This window comes from Strongylocentrotus purpuratus, unplaced genomic scaffold, assembly GCF_000002235.5.
Source record: "Strongylocentrotus purpuratus isolate Spur 01 unplaced genomic scaffold, Spur_5.0 spur5_scaffold_12, whole genome shotgun sequence".
Lineage (NCBI taxonomy): Eukaryota > Metazoa > Echinodermata > Echinoidea > Camarodonta > Strongylocentrotidae > Strongylocentrotus > Strongylocentrotus purpuratus.
In genome coordinates, this window is record NW_022145597.1 from 8,974,286 (window position 1) to 8,991,087 (window position 16,802).

General features: G+C 37.6%; 2 protein-coding genes across 2 annotated transcripts; both read left to right on the plus strand.

Moving 5' to 3' along the window:
* Positions 1-5,714: 5,714 nt before the first annotated feature.
* LOC105447428 (trophoblast glycoprotein-like) lies at positions 5,715-8,391 on the plus strand. The gene is made up of 2 exons (XM_030982589.1): positions 5,715-6,109; positions 7,085-8,391. The coding sequence occupies exons 1-2, from the start codon at positions 5,715-5,717 to the stop codon at positions 8,355-8,357; spliced, it is 1,668 nt and encodes a 555-aa protein (XP_030838449.1). The 3' UTR covers positions 8,358-8,391.
* A 6,095-nt stretch (positions 8,392-14,486) lies between these two features.
* LOC105436926 (heparan sulfate glucosamine 3-O-sulfotransferase 3B1) lies at positions 14,487-15,223 on the plus strand. The gene has a single exon (XM_011662985.2). The coding sequence runs from the start codon at positions 14,534-14,536 to the stop codon at positions 15,188-15,190; it is 657 nt and encodes a 218-aa protein (XP_011661287.1). The 5' UTR covers positions 14,487-14,533; the 3' UTR covers positions 15,191-15,223.
* Positions 15,224-16,802: the final 1,579 nt, after the last annotated feature.

The window sequence follows — 16,802 nt, forward strand, 5'->3', positions numbered from 1 at the left end:
AATCATGATATAAATGATGATAAGCTTAAGAATGATTTCACTAAATGTATCGTGATGAATGTATACGAGAGAGAGAGAGAGAGAGAGAGAAAGAGAGAGAGAGAGAGAGAGAGAGGGGGAGGGGGGGGGGGGGAGGTGAGGAAAGGGGTGAAGAGGAGAAGAGGTGGGAAATGAGGCGGATGACAGGAGGAAGAAGACTTCAAATGGGAAGAGGAGGAGGAGGAGGGGAGGTGGAAACTAAGGCGGAGAAGAGGAGAAGAAAGAGGGAAATTGATAGTAAAGAAAGGAAGAGAAGGGGGAGGAAGATGAGAAAGTGGATGGAGAAGGAGAGTGGACAAAGGCAGAGAAGGAGGACGAGGAGGACGATGAGAAAGGGTGGATAATGAGGCGGAGAAGCGGAGAAGGGAGAGGAAAAAGGAAAGAGAGGGAGGAGGAGGAGGAGGAGAGTATACTTTAAGTTGATTCATCCATAAGCTTGTAAGTTTTCTTCAATGTTAGTCATTATATAAACGCTTACTCTGAATGATTATAAGTTGTTATATTATTATTTTTCTTCTTAAATTAACTAATGGGCAAATCAGACACGTCAGAAGTATCACAAACATACCCGACGATTATCCTTTTTAGAGTTGCACATTCGAAACATGAAAATCCCAAACTGTAGCGAACAAAAATCCGATGAGAAAATTGTATCATTCTAATTTTGAAAAATCATCCGAAAATTACCTTGGTCCCCGTCCGCTCTTACACTGGTAGGTATATACTAATCTAGGCTCTTCGTTGGAATATTTGCATTTCACTAATTTTCCAAGCGCTTTTTACTTATTGCGTTTCCTGGAAATGAATGAAAAATAAGGCATAATTAATAGAATGTTTCACAGTGTATTATATTATCGTTATTATCTCGTATGCCGATTTATATGATGCAATATTTTGTGAGCGGAAAGAGTTATAATTTGTTCAAAATAAAGTTTGTCATCAAAGTACAATCGACTCAGTTGCATGTGAGGAAATCACTGTATCTGTCTTCAGTTCGTTAATTTTTAATCGCACTCAAGATACAGCTCAAACGTCATTGCTAGTTACCTCGGAAAATAGTATGCATAAAGTAAAATTCCGAAAAAGCACGCATAGTACCCGGGTTTTATGGGGAATCTTTTCAACATTTTGTAAATGCATATCTCTTGTTCAGTGGCGTAGACAGGTTCGTACACCTGGGGGGGGGGGGGATGACTCAGGGGCGGATCTAGCTTTTTGCTAAGGGGGGGTTGACCAATAATGACGATGCGGAGCATCGTCCACGAGCCGCGAAGCGGCGAACCGATTTTTGGGGTGTTTATTTGAACTCCGTAAGTGATGTTTTCCTGGCATCTATTAACACAATGGAGACTATAAAAAGCAGTGCATGATAACGTCTTTTTAAATCAAGTAACAGTTAAATACACAGTTATATCCAGAGTTATCATGTGTTTGGTTAAGTTACCACATGAGTTGAATATCTTCTCACAATATTTGCACTTGAAAGGGTTTCTCTCCAGCGTGCGTTCTTTTTTCTTCTTTTTTTCTTTTTTTTCCTTTCCCCCCTTTTTTTTTGGTTTGTTTTTTGGGCCGCCCAAGGGGGGGGGGGGTTAAACCCCTAAACCCCCCCCCGTAGATCCGCGCCTGATTAATCTTGTGGTTATCTTGTGGTTTCCAAACCACAAGATAACCACAAAATACTTGTAAGATTTTCTTTTTTTACCGTCTGAATTGGCTTTCACCGTGTGAATGCGGCTAATAACAATAAACACAATTACAATAATGAATAGGAATATTATTATCGTCATCATAATTATTATTATTATTAATATTATAATTGTTATCATTATTATTATTACTATTATTATCATCATTATGACTTATTAAGTAATCAAATATCATTCCCCAAAACCTGGGGGGGGGGGGGATGATTGTACATGCCATCCCCCCACCTTGTGAGGTGGGGGGATGCATCCCCCTCATCCCCCCCCCCCCCCCGTTGTCTACGCCCCTGCTCTTGTTCGGCTGTGCATTCTTCTTTTTATAAAAAGTGTAGGGCTGCTGTGCAGAGCACTGTATAACAATATTACACCGGTGCTCACCAGTGCATTTTTGAAACTTTCACTTTTGACCCTGCCCCTTATTTTGATGTACTGCTCATTCCAATCCTCTAAAATCAAAATAATACTTTTTAGGCCGGATTATTGGGAGCAAGTTGAAGGTATCCTGAAAAGTGTTTGCGAATTAAAGATCATGAAGGAAAGTAAAGTAATATATTTCGATGCCCCCGGTCTTAATAACCACAAAATTTCACATTTTAGAAGCGTTTTTGGAACCCCCTATATAGAAGGCTCTTTTAAGTGCCAGTGTCTTTACATAAATACCGGTTCAGATTGAATTCTCTGCACATGATAAAAAAAAAACGTGTTCAACTTGTATATTTTGAAAAAATTGATGTAGAAAATTCATGTAATTTCGACGACTGCTTGATTTGGTCATGAATTCGTGTAATCCAACATCTTTTCAATATTTCTGTTGCCTCTTTCCTTTACAAAATCGTAACCACAAATCCAGCCAAAATTGACGTTTTCCTCATTTTGCTCATTGATCACTGATTTCTGAAGTAAATTAATATCATTTTGCTGAAGAATCACACACATCTGTCTTGTCTTAGTTAGTTAAATTGAGTTTATTTTTTTGCAGTTGCTCGTAATAACCTAAACGAATTTGACTGATGATATGACAAGTTATAATAAAGGAATGGAAAGCCCAATATAAAGCGATCTTGACTGCGCTGCGCATTTTGCTTTTCTAAATCTTTCAAATTATGAATGAATTAGTTACAATAGAGAAAGAAAATTTTGAAACCCCAGAGCTGGTCCTAGGTCATTGTAAAACTGAAATCAAAATAAGTTGCTAAAAGTATTTTTATTTTTTTTTTTTATAAAACTAATCAAAGAATGACAATGACGGAGGAGGGCAATAGAAATACGACACTAAGGACTTTCAATGATCCAGTTTCTCAGACAGAAAAGCGACTATGATTGACAAATTACCTGCCCACATTCATATCTTAAAGATGATATCCATTTTCCCCATCCATCACCAGATCCGAAAATCCTCCTTGAATTATAAAGATAAAACTGGACAGAGGCATCAATAAAATCTAAGTGGAAGTTTACAGTTTCGCTTTACAAAGTGATGAATAAGTTACAACAGAGAAAGACAATTGTGAAACCCCTAGAGCTGATCCTAGGGTTTTGTAAAACTGAAATCAAAGTTAGTTGCTAAAATTATTATTCATCTTTTTCAAAACTCATTAAAGAATGACAATGACGGAGGAGGGCAATATGAAATACAAAACTAAGGACTTTCAATGATCCAGTTTCTGAGACAGAAAAGCGATTATGATTGACAAATTACCTGCCCACATTCATATCTTAAAGATGATATCCATTTTCCCCCATCCATCACCAGATCCGAAAATCCTCCTTGAATTATAAAGATAAAACTGGACAGAGGCATCAATAAAATCTAAGTGGAAGTTTACAGTTTCGCTTTACAAAGTGATGAATAAGTTACAACAGAGAAAGACAATTGTGAAACCCCTAGAGCTGATCCTAGGGTTTTGTAAAACTGAAATCAAAGTTAGTTGCTAAAATTATTATTCATCTTTTTCAAAACTCATTAAAGAATGACAATGACGGAGGAGGGCAATATGAAATACAAAACTAAGGACTTTCAATGATCCAGTTTCTGAGACAGAAAAGCGATTATGATTGACAAATTACCTGCCCACATTCATATCTTAAAGATGATATCCATTTTCCCCCATCCATCACCAGATCCGAAAATCCTCCTTGAATTATAAAGATAAAACTGGACAGAGGCATCAATAAAATCTAAGTGGAAGTTTACAGTTTCACTTTACAAAGTAATGAATAAGTTACAACAGAGAAAGACAATTGTGAAACCCCTAGAGCTGATCCTAGGGTTTTGTAAAACTGAAATCAAAGTTAGTTGCTAAAATTATTATTCATATTTTTCAAAACTCATTAAAGAATGACAATGACGGAGGAGGGCAATATAAAATACAAAACTAAGGACTTTCAATGATCCAGTTTCTGAGACAGAAAAGCGATTATGATTGACAAATTACCTGCCCACATTTATATCTTAAAGATGATATCCATTTGTCCCCATCCATCACCAGAGTCGATCATCCTCCTTGAATTATAAAGATAAAACTGGACGGAGGCATCATTAAAATCTAAGTGGAAGTTTACAGTTTCGCTTTAGAAAGTGATGATTTATAAAAGACACTTCAGTTATTATATACCACCTTATTTAGATGATCTCTATCTCATTTCGCCGAGAATGTGTATTTAAACGTAAATAGTTTGGAGTGCATGTTCAGAACCATATCCAATTTACAAACCCACCATCCATTGCGAGGGATCTTATTCTGGAGCGTCAAACTACAAACCCACCATCCATTGCGAGGGATCTTATTCTGGAGCGCCAAACTACAAACCCACCATCCATTGCGAGGGATCTTATTCTGGAGCGCCAAACTACAAACCCACCATCCATTGCGAGGGATCTTATTCTGGAGCGCCAAACTACAAACCCACCATCCATTGCGAGGGATCTTATTCTGGAGCGCCAAACTACAAACCCACCATCCATTGCGAGGGATCTTATTCTGGAGCGCCAAACTACAAACTCACCATCCATTGCGAGGGATCTTATTCTGGAGCACCAAACTACATGAGTTGTGCAAAGTTAAAGATAAAGGTGAGTTCTGGTAATGCGATTGCATTGTGAAAGAAAAGGTGTGGAATGGTTCAGAAAAGTTATAGCATGTGAGTATTGGTGTGTAATGCAAGGTTCTGGAGTCATCAAAATCATCATAAATTTGGTCCAGTCTTGGTAAAGTAACAATCACTGTACACATAAAGATGTAAATGGTACAACACAAATGGTGTCGGGCTAGTACTACCTGACTTTCTTATCTTGCTATGCTCATTACTCAGCCAGTATACATTTTCTTCCAAAATTATTTGACACATGAAATTTATTTGTAATCTTGAACATTCAGTGAAGTTTCGTTAGATTCTGTGAGACTGATTCATTTTTTTTTTTTTACCAGAACTCAAGTTTATTAAGGTAAAATGCTCAAGAGTCTTTTTCTCCATGCAGCTTATTTGAAATGGTACAATTTTACTCTCGAAGTGTGTCGCCTCATTTGATAATACGTTGTGTGGTCAGCTTATGAGGTTAAAGTTAGCCGAAGTGAACTTGAAATTGCAGCCTTAAAAATATCTCATACGAACCCAAACAAAACGACAAAATTAGTAGCTAGTAAAGAGGCAGTACTAGTAGCAGTAGTACTCGTATAGTAGTAGCAGCAGCAGTAATAGTAGAAGTATTAGTAGAAGCAGCAGCAGCAGTAGCAGCAGTAGAAGTAGTAGTGGTAGTAGTAGTATAAGATGATGACGATGATAAAGAACTAGAAGTCAACATGCACGAAGCTCTTCTACCAACGTCGCACAAGCACGTGACTCCTGCATGCTATATTAAATTGTCGAGGGTGCAATCGCCTATACAGCAAACAAACGCAAGATATTAGAAATTAGTGAAATAAATTGACCCTATATGTTTTTCTTTCAGACAGAAAACCGAAATCCGGCATTATGGCCTTCGAACACCATGTACTTCTTCCGTTGATCATCTTCTCCTGTATCCAAACGCTGCATGGAGATGCTGTTCCCATAACACCTTGGGATCTGAAGAGATCGCCCTGTCGTGAGGGCGTTGAGCTTAAGACAGCCGATTGTGATGACAGAAATTTGGATTCTGTCCCTCAAAGTCTTCCTGAAGACACTGAAGGTTTGAGCATAATGAACAATATTCTATCATCTCTCTTAAACTCTTCGTTTGAAAGATACCCGCTTCTCACCCACTTGAACATTGCCGGGAACGACATTAGGATGATTGAATCTAGGACCTTTTACCCTCTCAAAGAAATGCAGGATCTCAATTTGTCTTTCAACCGTCATCTTGTGCTTCCTGACACAGGGCTCTTCAGGTGGGCTAAGAAGCTGTCCATTCTAGATTTAAGTTATTTAAACTTGATATCACTCCCCAACGATACGCTAAAATGGAGCCCGCATTTAGAACGTATAAGACTGGACTACAATCATCTTACTCTAATTCTTTGTGACAGGGTTAAGCGCGTTGACTTAAATGCAAATAAACTTACACACATCACCAAGAAAGCTTTTGAATTTTCATGTCATTGTGAGACTTTGGTTCTAATTGATAACCCTATCATATTAGTCGATCCCGATATGATCGCATCATTGCAGGTCAAGTCACTGTGGGTCGGGTCCGTTCCTCTGTCATTCGAGGTGTTGAGAAATATATTCATTGGCATCTCACGGTCGACTATAGAGCAATTTAAACTCGTCGAGTGCTCGACTGTTAGTGAATTTCCAACAGATTTCTTTCATCCGCTGCACGGTCATTTTCTTTCAGTGCTAAACTTCTCTAGCAACTACATACACGCCCTCTATCCATTTGTCTTCTCGAATTTGACGCGTACTAGATTACTTGATGTCAGTGACAACTTTATCGAAACAGTCGAACCAGATTTTTTTGAAAATATGCAGGATATCAGGGTTTTAAAATTGAAAAACAATAAAATAAAATATATAAACACCAATAATAATTGTTCATGGAAAATAGGCTTAACTGAGTTGGATCTTTCCTTTAATTATCTGACTGAAGTTTCCCAATTCACGTTTCCCGGTTTGCAAAAGTTAAGATTTTTAGACTTGCACTCGAACAAAGATCTTACAGTCGTGGATTCCCTATCATTTATGGGATTAAAACAAATTGAAACTATCAATTTGTCACAATGTAATATCGTTAGGGTTCATTTTGTTGCACCAGGCTTAAAATCTCTTTTCCTTAACAATAAGTTAAATTTACCACCGAATATGTTTTTATGGGCTGGGAAGTCCTTCAAACATCTACAATCACTTGTGCATTTGAACCTCAGAAAGACCGGGCTTATCGGGTTAAATCTTTGGCGTTCAAATATCTCTCTTTTCGATGGACTGGTTAGTCTGACGACTTTGGATCTGAGTGAAAATTCTTTCGACCTGTCGATACTTCGTCATGTAGATGCTATACCACCGTGGGTGTTTAAACCACTAACTGCTCTACAAAATCTCAGTTTGGAAGACTGTCAAATTTCATTGCTTCATCCATTAGCTTTTGAGGCGTTAAAATCCCTTCGGGTGCTGAACTTAGGGGGAAACAAAATAAAGCAACTTCCTACTGACATATTCAAACATTTAGGACAAACGACAAACATTGATCTCCATAATAACTGGTTGGCAAACCTCGACAAAAATCTGTTTTTGAACAATTGCAGGCTGACAACACTTTTGTTATCAGACAACAAATTAACAAGACTCAACCAAAGTACTTTCAAACTGATTGGGCCTTCTCTTACATCTGTCGATCTTTCAAGGAACCCAATTGACTGCAACTGTGAATTAAGTTGGCTTCTCGACTGGATTGGCGCACCACTTGTACTCATGAACAAGAATCAAACTATTTGTTCGTCAGCATCTTTAGAGCCTCTTCGCGAGAAACCGCTGTTTGATTTTGACTCCAAGAAGCTTTGTAGCCCTAATATTGCCCTCTATTCTTTGACTTCCCTCGCCACCATGTCCTTCGTTGTCATCGTCGTACTCGTATTTCACTATCGATGGCAGTTGAGGTACAAACTCTTTCTCTTGAAATTAGCAGCCGTTGGGTATAACGAGATGCGAGACGCTCGAGACCCCAATGATTATGAGTTCGACATGAATATCATCTTCTACGACGATGACGAAGAGTGGGCTGGCGAACGTCTCCTACCAACTCTCGAAGAAAGACTCCCGCAGTTTCAGAGGAACGTCTTTGGTGACAAAGACCTCGTGGTGGGTATGCATTACTTGGATTCGATTGACTACGTGGTGAGCCGGAGTTATAAGACCGTCATTCTACTAAGCAGAGCCGCCGTGCGCGATCGCTGGTTCATGCTCAAGTTCCGCACCGCGATGGACCACGTGAGTGATACTCAGACCGAGTTCGTAGTCGCGGTCTTCATCGAAGACATCCCAGATGATGAGATACCGTTCTTGGCGAGGTTGTATCTCAGTGACGGCAGACCCTACCTCCATTGGACTGAGGACGTGAGGGGACAGGAAAATTTCTTTGATGAATTGACGAAATATCTTACGATTAATCTCAGAACCAATGACTTGATCCCTAACGAGTAGAAGAATGTGACAATATGATTATGTGGCCGTCGATGGTAAGCAAGGGTAGCCTCAATATCTTTTTGGGATGAAATATTAGAAGAAAACAAATTTGAATGTGTAGGAAAGTGCAACTACGCACATATTCTTTAAACAATTACATTTCCTATAAAACCCTTGTGATTTTGAACCTGGTCTTTGAAAAGTGTGAGAAATATCATATTTAGAATTTCCGGATGATTGCGAATGTTTCACCTGATTCTATCAATATTTTCTTCTACGACATGTTCTAACACATTGCGTTACGAGGCTTATCTCTGTGGGTCTGCGACAGTGACTTAAAACAGACAAAGTAATCCTTGAAGTATTACAGTAATGTAGTATTATTCCAACTTTACTCGAGCGCACCTTGAAAAATAGAACCATAAATGAAACAATTCTTTTATTTATAAGCATTTTGATAAATCTTGTTGTTCTTGATATTTTCAAGCGGTTTAAGACAGGATTATACGAACAATGACAGCCGTCTCGATTTAATTTTAAAAAATCGTGTTCCTTCAAATGTTACGTAGCGCGTATTGGGATGGAATAATAACCCTTTCGTAAGTATACAGTATTTATCAGAACTTCAACCTGGGCGTCAAAAATATATTAGGGGGCCTACTAGGGGTAAGACATTATTCAGTATTGTAAAATATAAAGCATATAATAAAATAAAAATGAGATGTATAATAATAATAATAATAACAATAATAATAATAATATTTTTTTTTACCCAGGGTATCCCCAACATTATTAATACTGTTCTCCCTGAAAACCCTGCAATCATATGATAACCCCGGCTTAAGCCGAGCTACCATGACAATTAAGGCTCTCAATCATGCAAGGAATTGTATTAAAATTAATGTATGGATTAATGTATGGATTAATGTATGGATTTATGTATGTATTAATGTATGGATTAATGTATAGATTAATGTATAGATTAATGTATGGATTAATGTATGGATTAATGTATGAATTAATGTATGGATTAATGTATGGATTAATGAATGGATTAATGTATGGATTAATGTATGGATTATTGTATGGATTAATGGATGGATTAATGTATGGATTAATGTATGGATTACTGTATGGATTAATGTATAGATTACTGTATGGATTAATGTATGAAATAACGTATGGATTAATGTATGAATTAATGTATGGATTAATGTATGAATTGTTGTATAAATTGATGTATGGATTAATGCATGGATTAATGTATAAATTGATGTATAAATTAATGTATGGATTAATGTATGGATTAATGTATGGAATATTGTATGAATCAATGTATGGATTAATGTATGGAATAATGTATGAATTAATGTATGGAATAATGTATGAATTAATGTATGAATTAATGTATGAATTATTGTATGAATTATTTGTATGATTTTTTCAAAGGGGGGGGGGGGTTAACATTTTTTAATCGGGCCGAAAATTTCGCTACGACTCAGCCAGCCGTTGAAGCGGGAGGGGGGGGGGGGGGGGGGGGTAAGAGGACACTTTTTTGTTTTGATCCCCCCAAAATCGCAACAACTCAGCCATCCGCTAAATAAGCGGGGGGGGGGGGAGGGGGGGGGGGTAAGAGGACACTTATTCTTTTTATTTTTTTACTCGAAATTTGAAAATTTGACATTTTGCTCTGTTGGATAAATTAAAAAAAATTACCAAAGGGGGGGGGTGAGGGTTCTCAAAAATACACACATAAAAAATACCAAAGGGGGGGGGTTTAACCCCCTAACCCCCCCCCCCCCTGCGTACGCGCCTGAATTATTGTATGAACTGATGTATGAATCAATGTATGAACGAATGGATAAATGTATAATGAACTGATATGTCTTGTTCACGCACTGTAGCCTCATCAGTTTCAATATTTCATTTTATGTTTCCATGCTCCAAATAAGGTTTGTCGTAATAGATGGATATGTCTGGGTTACTAATGTCCTTTCGCAAGATATTGATCTACATTTGCCACTCTCCACCCAGGTGTGAAATGGGTACCCGGTAGGATGCGAAAGCTAATGTGCTTAGATTAGCAAGTGTGCGCATGTAAAAATGACGCCTGGCTGGAATGCTTCCCAGGGAGTGGAGAATGTGCATAAATTAAGTGCAGGTAAGCCTGAATTCGATGACCGGGGTAATAATATATATATCTGTAAAGCGCTTTGAGAGGGCCTTCGGTCCTGAAAAGCGCTATATAAGAACTCGCTATTATTATTATCATTATATTCAAATATTATCATTGATGATCAATATTAATATTTTAAAGACTTAACAATAGATTTTTAAGAGAGATAACTTATTGGCACTTATTTTCTTAAGATAGCGAATGAAATTTATAAATGATATGTAAGTTACAACTAAATGTAAAGTAATTAAACATTATTAAGAGGATTTCGTGTATACACGTTGTTCAAACCCGAAACCTGTTCTCAGTGTGTGTGCGTGTGTGAGTGTGAGTGAGTGTGTGTGTGGGTGAGAGGGGAAGTAACCCATCCACAAATGCCCCTTGGGGGCCGTCCTGAACCTGAGCTTTCAAAACGTCCTCCATATGGGCCCTGTTGCACAAAACTATACCATTGGTGGTAACTTGCCGTCAATTATAACTACCATGGAAACCTCGATTTTGATTGGCTGTTGAGCCCTGTTACCATGGTAGTTGCCATTGATGGTAAAGTTACCATCAATGGTAAGTTTTATGCAACGGGGCCCTGGATGACAACAAAAGAGTACGGTGTATCATAGAGTAGGGGGAGGAAGGAGGGAGGGAGGGGGGGGGGGGGGGGGGGGCTTGTATAAATCGATAGGACCTGCCCTCATCAATAGACGTCCCTTAATCATTCTACATTCTAAAAAGACAACAAACGGTATAATACTAATGGGAAGAATATGGAGAAAAAAAATAGACATTTAAAGAAAAATAATCGTACATGATCGTAATGTAATCGTAATGTGGCCTACCACATAATGATCATGTAGGATATTTTTTCAAACGTCTATTTTTTTTATCTCATCGTTATTAGTTTTAATGTTTTTGACCTAGTAATTCAAGTGTTTTCCTTTTTATTTCTTTATTTTCCACCAATATGTTGCGTTAACTTTCATTCAATTAAATTCAAAGTAACATTTATTTTCTCAAATTTTTGCCATATCGAATAAAATAGTAATACAATGTTACTTAATCACGATAATGACATAAATAATTAGAAAGAGCATATTAACTCAAGTATAATAAAGAAGAAGGCGTGAATCCAAAATTAAAGATAAGCTTGTGTTTTGGTAGAAGATTCTTTATAATGACATTCTTTCGCAAGGTTACACTGTTCATTCCACTTCGAAGTGTCTTTTTGAAGAGGAATATTGCCTATCGTTGGGGCATTTCCCCCAAATACTTATAAGTAGATATATCGTTACAACACCAAACAAAGAAAATCAAAGAACAAATATATATCATGCCCCGACGATAGACAATATTCCTCTTCAAAAAGACACTTCAAAACTGATTCGAAGTGGAATGAACAGTGCAACCGTGCGAAAGAATGTCTCTATAATAATGTTTTATTTATAAATATAAAAACCAGTTATAACACTAGTATATTCGATTCTGTAATATTTATACCGTTTCAATTTCGAGACATATAGTCTAAAATTAAACTTTAAAAATTATGAATTATTATTTTATGAGAAAGAAAAACAAAACAATAACAATAACTGAGTCAGTAATACAAAAAAAAATCACTTTTAAACGCAAAACATTGATAAATACATACATGTTTATAAAAAGAAGAAATCAAAGTTGCATAAAGTCACACTACAAATTATATTTAATTGGGGAATGCAATAGCATAGTAACTATTCAGAAGAAAGCTTTTAAGTCTCCTTTTAAAAATTTGTATCGAATTACACTGTATAATATCATTTGAAAGAGAATTCCACAGTTTTGGACCTGTAAAAACAAATGTCTTTTGTGCAAAAGATGTTCTATTTAATGGTAGATGAAAAGAGCTCGCCTGGCGAGTGAGGTAACTATGAACCGAATCATTTCTTACGAACGTATCATTAGCAGGCAATGGTAATTGTTTAATGTTGAGCTTGTACATTAACTGTCCAAGCTGAAACATATACAAGTCTTTAATTTTCACCCACACCCCGATGTTAAAATAGCTTAAAACCGGGGTCGTCATGCAGGTCCAATCCCCACTCGCCAACCATCTATTAACGATGGGTAACAGGGGCGAGGTTACTCGTTCAAGTGAGAGCTGGTACCGGTATGATAATTATTCTCTGCGCCGCCAGTGCCTAAAGCACGGATGTACTTATAGACAGTAGCTTACCAGGGTTTTTTTTAAAAAAGGGGAGGGGGTATTTTGTCTTTAAAAATTAAAGCCGACACCAAGTACCTTCAAAAATTTCGAAGCCGAGACCAAGTTGTTTCAAAATTGAAAACCCCTCTCAGAGGGTGGGGGGGGGGGGGGGGGGTTCGTACATTTTTGTTCGACTCCGAGACCGAGTACTATCAAAATGTTCAAGACCGAGACAAAATACTTTCAAATTTGTAAACCCCTCGCAGTTAGGTTTAGTGTGGTCTAGTGTTCATTCTATTTTTTCAGATACCCCTGAAGAAAAAAAATACGCAGTGCTCACACTACCCCCTCCCCCACTTTTTTCCCTAATAATTTAATGAAACGTCAACGCTTCCGCGCTTTGCGCGGGAGAGGGGAAATTGAATTAAGAAAAAGATTAAAAGTCGAGAACGGTACAATATTATTAACCCATCGTCTTCTTTCTCTGATAATTTAATGAAACGTCAAAACCTCAGCGCTTCGCTTTGGAGGGGGGGGGGGGGGGAGGGGAACTGAATTCAGACAAGGATTAAGAGTCGAGAACGGTACAACGAATCGTCTTCTTTCTCTAATAATTTAAAGAAACGTCGAAGAAAAGAAAAAAGCAAAATAGGGCGTTTTGGGGTCTTAAGAAGCATGAAAACCCAGGGGCTTCACAGGGCTCTGTACCCCTGAACTCCCGACGGAGCGTTGTCCCTGGACCCCTAGCCGTTTAAAAACGAACCCCCTAATTGAAAACTCTGGTTACGGGCCTGCAAGGTATTGCTCAAATTGCCAATTTGAGATTTACACAGATTTCATATTAGATTTAGTGATCATAACTGTCAATTTTGTTTTAAATCATTGTTGATAAAGTGTGATAAAATATGATGATTTGACAATTTATCTGTTAGTACATCTTAGTGTTTTATGTCTGTGATGTTGCCGATTTTTAAAAATGTTATTATTAATATGAAATGCAGAATAATAAACTTAAAAATAGGTATAGCACACCAAAAATCTTTTACCGTTTTGAAAACAGAAGCCAACAAAAAGTCATATTTGCCATTTTTGCGAATCTGCAGATATAAAAAAGTTGTGAAAATAACTAAGTCCTCCTAATTAATGTGCGCATATGTTATCAAATCAAAACCGAACATGATACATCAGTGAAACCTATGTATATCAGACAGGTATGGAAATATATTTCATTTGAAATTTACAAAAATCATGAATATTCATCAAATATGAAAGTTAGTTCATTTCAGCTAATTATATATTGGCGCACTCATTATGCAAATTAGGAAGGTCAAACTGTTCATTTTTGGGGCATTTTTTAAATCATATATTCATAGATTATATTTACACCAAATATTAACCTTAAATTCCATTTTTTTTTGCAATGCCAATAAAATATGGCGATGGAAATTAATTGGATCACCTTCACAGCTATTTCCTCATGTGTTTCACAAATTATTCAGAAAAACCGATCATATGATAAGAATTTGTAGACTTCAGCTACATCACAGTATATTTGCCTATTTAAAAGATGTCAGATTTAAGGATTTATGATGATTTTCCGAGAAACCATTCAACAGGCCATAATATTCCACAGACTGACTGCTGTTGTGTGTGTGTGTGTTCGCGGGGCAGAATGTTTGCGCAGGAAGTGTGATCACCCTATTAAAAATCAAATATATGAAAACAAATCAAATAGATCTTCGTTTAGCTTTCACCAACCCGTCTCCACGATGTTCTTTCTTGCTTCTCAACTTGCTACCAAGTTTGGACTGCCCTCTAACTCCTGACATAGACCTGACTACGATGCAATGTCCGACGAAGGACTCCGCGGTAGATCCTAGCATCCTTGTCCAGTTAGACTGTAAGAAGCGGCTTCCTCACGTCATCGGGATCGGGATGGCAAAGTGCGGGACCGGAGCCCTGTCGTTCTTCCTGGAAAGCCACCCTTCTCTTGTTCATTCTGTTCCCCCAGAGATTTCCTATTGGAACAAGAATAAAGAGAAGAGCCTCGAGTGGTACCGAGACCAGATGCCAATCTCCTCCAAACACCAGGTAACAATGGAGAAAACGCCGTCGTATATCTTTGAGAAAGACACGCCGGCGAGGATCAAAGAGCTGATGCCCGTGACCAAATTCATCGTCATGATCCGGGATCCGATTGCCCGAGCTGTGTCCGATTACCTCCATCAACAAAGTATCGCACATCCGAGGTTCTTTATACCGCGGATAGTTAAACCAGGCAATGAACCGGATGTTTACCTCAATACAACCTTTGAAGGGTCCGTCATTAAACCGAATGCTGAAGTCAACACGGATAATTCTATCCTTTCACACAGTGCATACGTGGTATATCTTAAGAAATGGATTGAGCTTTTTCGTCGACATCAGTTCCTCGTCATAGATGACGATGAATTTGTTAAGAATCCTTTATCAGTTTTACATCAGGTAGGCCATTCTTAAATACTCCTTCTCCTTGTCTTTCAGTTCCATATCTCTATGTTTCTATCTCATTGCCCCACCCCTCTCATTGCCCCACCCCGCGTCCACTCCTTTCTATTTCTGTTTTCTACAGTGCCTCGCCTTCCCCCAGGTTTATTTGGCATACAATCACAGTAGCAACCAAATACAGAAAAGGAAACAAAAAAGAGGCCATCATTACATGTCATATTCTAAAAGTATTATGAGACTAACAATATTTTGTCCATTCCATATTAACTTCTTTTGCCAGGGACGTCGATTGTGTTTGTGCGTGTCTGTGGGGGAGGGGACAGTTTGCCATTCCCAAGTGCCCCATGGGGCCGCCCCAACCCGAGCATTGTTAAACGTCCACCATCTTTGGATCGCAAAGGAGGGGGAGGGGGTGTATTTAAAGATAGGGCATTTGCCCAATCAGTCGACGCACCTGCCCTTAACCTATCTAACATTCTGAAAAGAAAATAATCGGTATCATTATCATGATTAATAGAAAATATAAACTCTTTTATTTCTTTTCTATTGTAAAAACGATCATCATCAATAAAACATTCTTCTCCCTTGCCTCCACCCTTCCCCTTTTTAATTTAAGAAGTAATTTGAAAAACATATCTATTTAGCACTATCTTAGATTAAATAGATATACACGGACTGGGCTGATAAAGAAAGATATACGGCAGGAAATGTATTTATAAAATATCTTTATCGTGCATCTTTTTTGTTTTCAAGTGTCGGTGCAAAAAAATGGAATAAAATTTCATTCCTTCTGTTTGGCTTATCTGGAATTACCATTGACAGACTTTAGGTCTTTAGGTTAAACTTTACTTTAGAAAAGAGATGCTGGCAAAAAAAGATTATTTTTTTCATGCCGAGACACACATCTTTCCAAGGACAAGGAACATTAATGTAAAAACACAAAACAAGAAACATGTTCTTAAATGTTAAAGATGGCCAAGTTTTATCAATATCATTTGATATTTCCGTTTTTTAAATCAGCTTGAAAGAACTGGTCATTCAAATGTATTCCTTATGATCAAAGCTTTGGAACATACGCAATCTCAAAACGGATGGAAAAAAGGACAGATAGAGAAAGAATGAAGGAGAAATAGGAGAAAAGAAAATGGAGTGTGCAAATCTAAGGAACAAAACCAAGATCAAATAAGAGACGACGCGCAAGCACTGAAGCAAGTACAACACAGGAGAAGTAGATGGAAGGAAGAGGAAAGGAAGAAAGGGGAAGAAGAAGAAATGAGAAAAAAAACAAGAACAAGAACAAGAAGAACAAGAAGAACAAGAAGAACAAGAACAAGAAGAAGAAGAAGAAGAAGAACAACAACAACAACAGCAACAACAACAACAACAACAACAAGAACAAGAAGAACAACAAGAAGAAGAAGATCAAGAACAAGAACAAGAACAAGAACAAGAAGAACAAGAAGAACAAGAAGAAGAACAAGAAGAAGAACGAGAAGAACAAGAACAAGAAGAACAAGAACAAGAATAAGAACAAGAAGAAGAAGAAGAGGATGATGGTGATGATTAAATTGTATTATGATCTATATTCTTAACACTTAGCAAGTTGTCAAATAGTTATTCAGAA

Excerpts from the sequence above, each read along its gene's own strand:
- LOC105447428 (XM_030982589.1), top strand. The coding sequence starts at position 5,715 with ATGGCCTTCGAACACCATGTACTTCTTCCGTTGATCATCTTCTCCTGT. Across the intron at positions 6,110-7,084 it reads CCTGACACAGGGCTCTTCAG|AAAGACCGGGCTTATCGGGT; the intron begins GTGGGCTAAGAA and ends TTTGAACCTCAG.
- LOC105436926 (XM_011662985.2), top strand. The coding sequence starts at position 14,534 with ATGCAATGTCCGACGAAGGACTCCGCGGTAGATCCTAGCATCCTTGTC.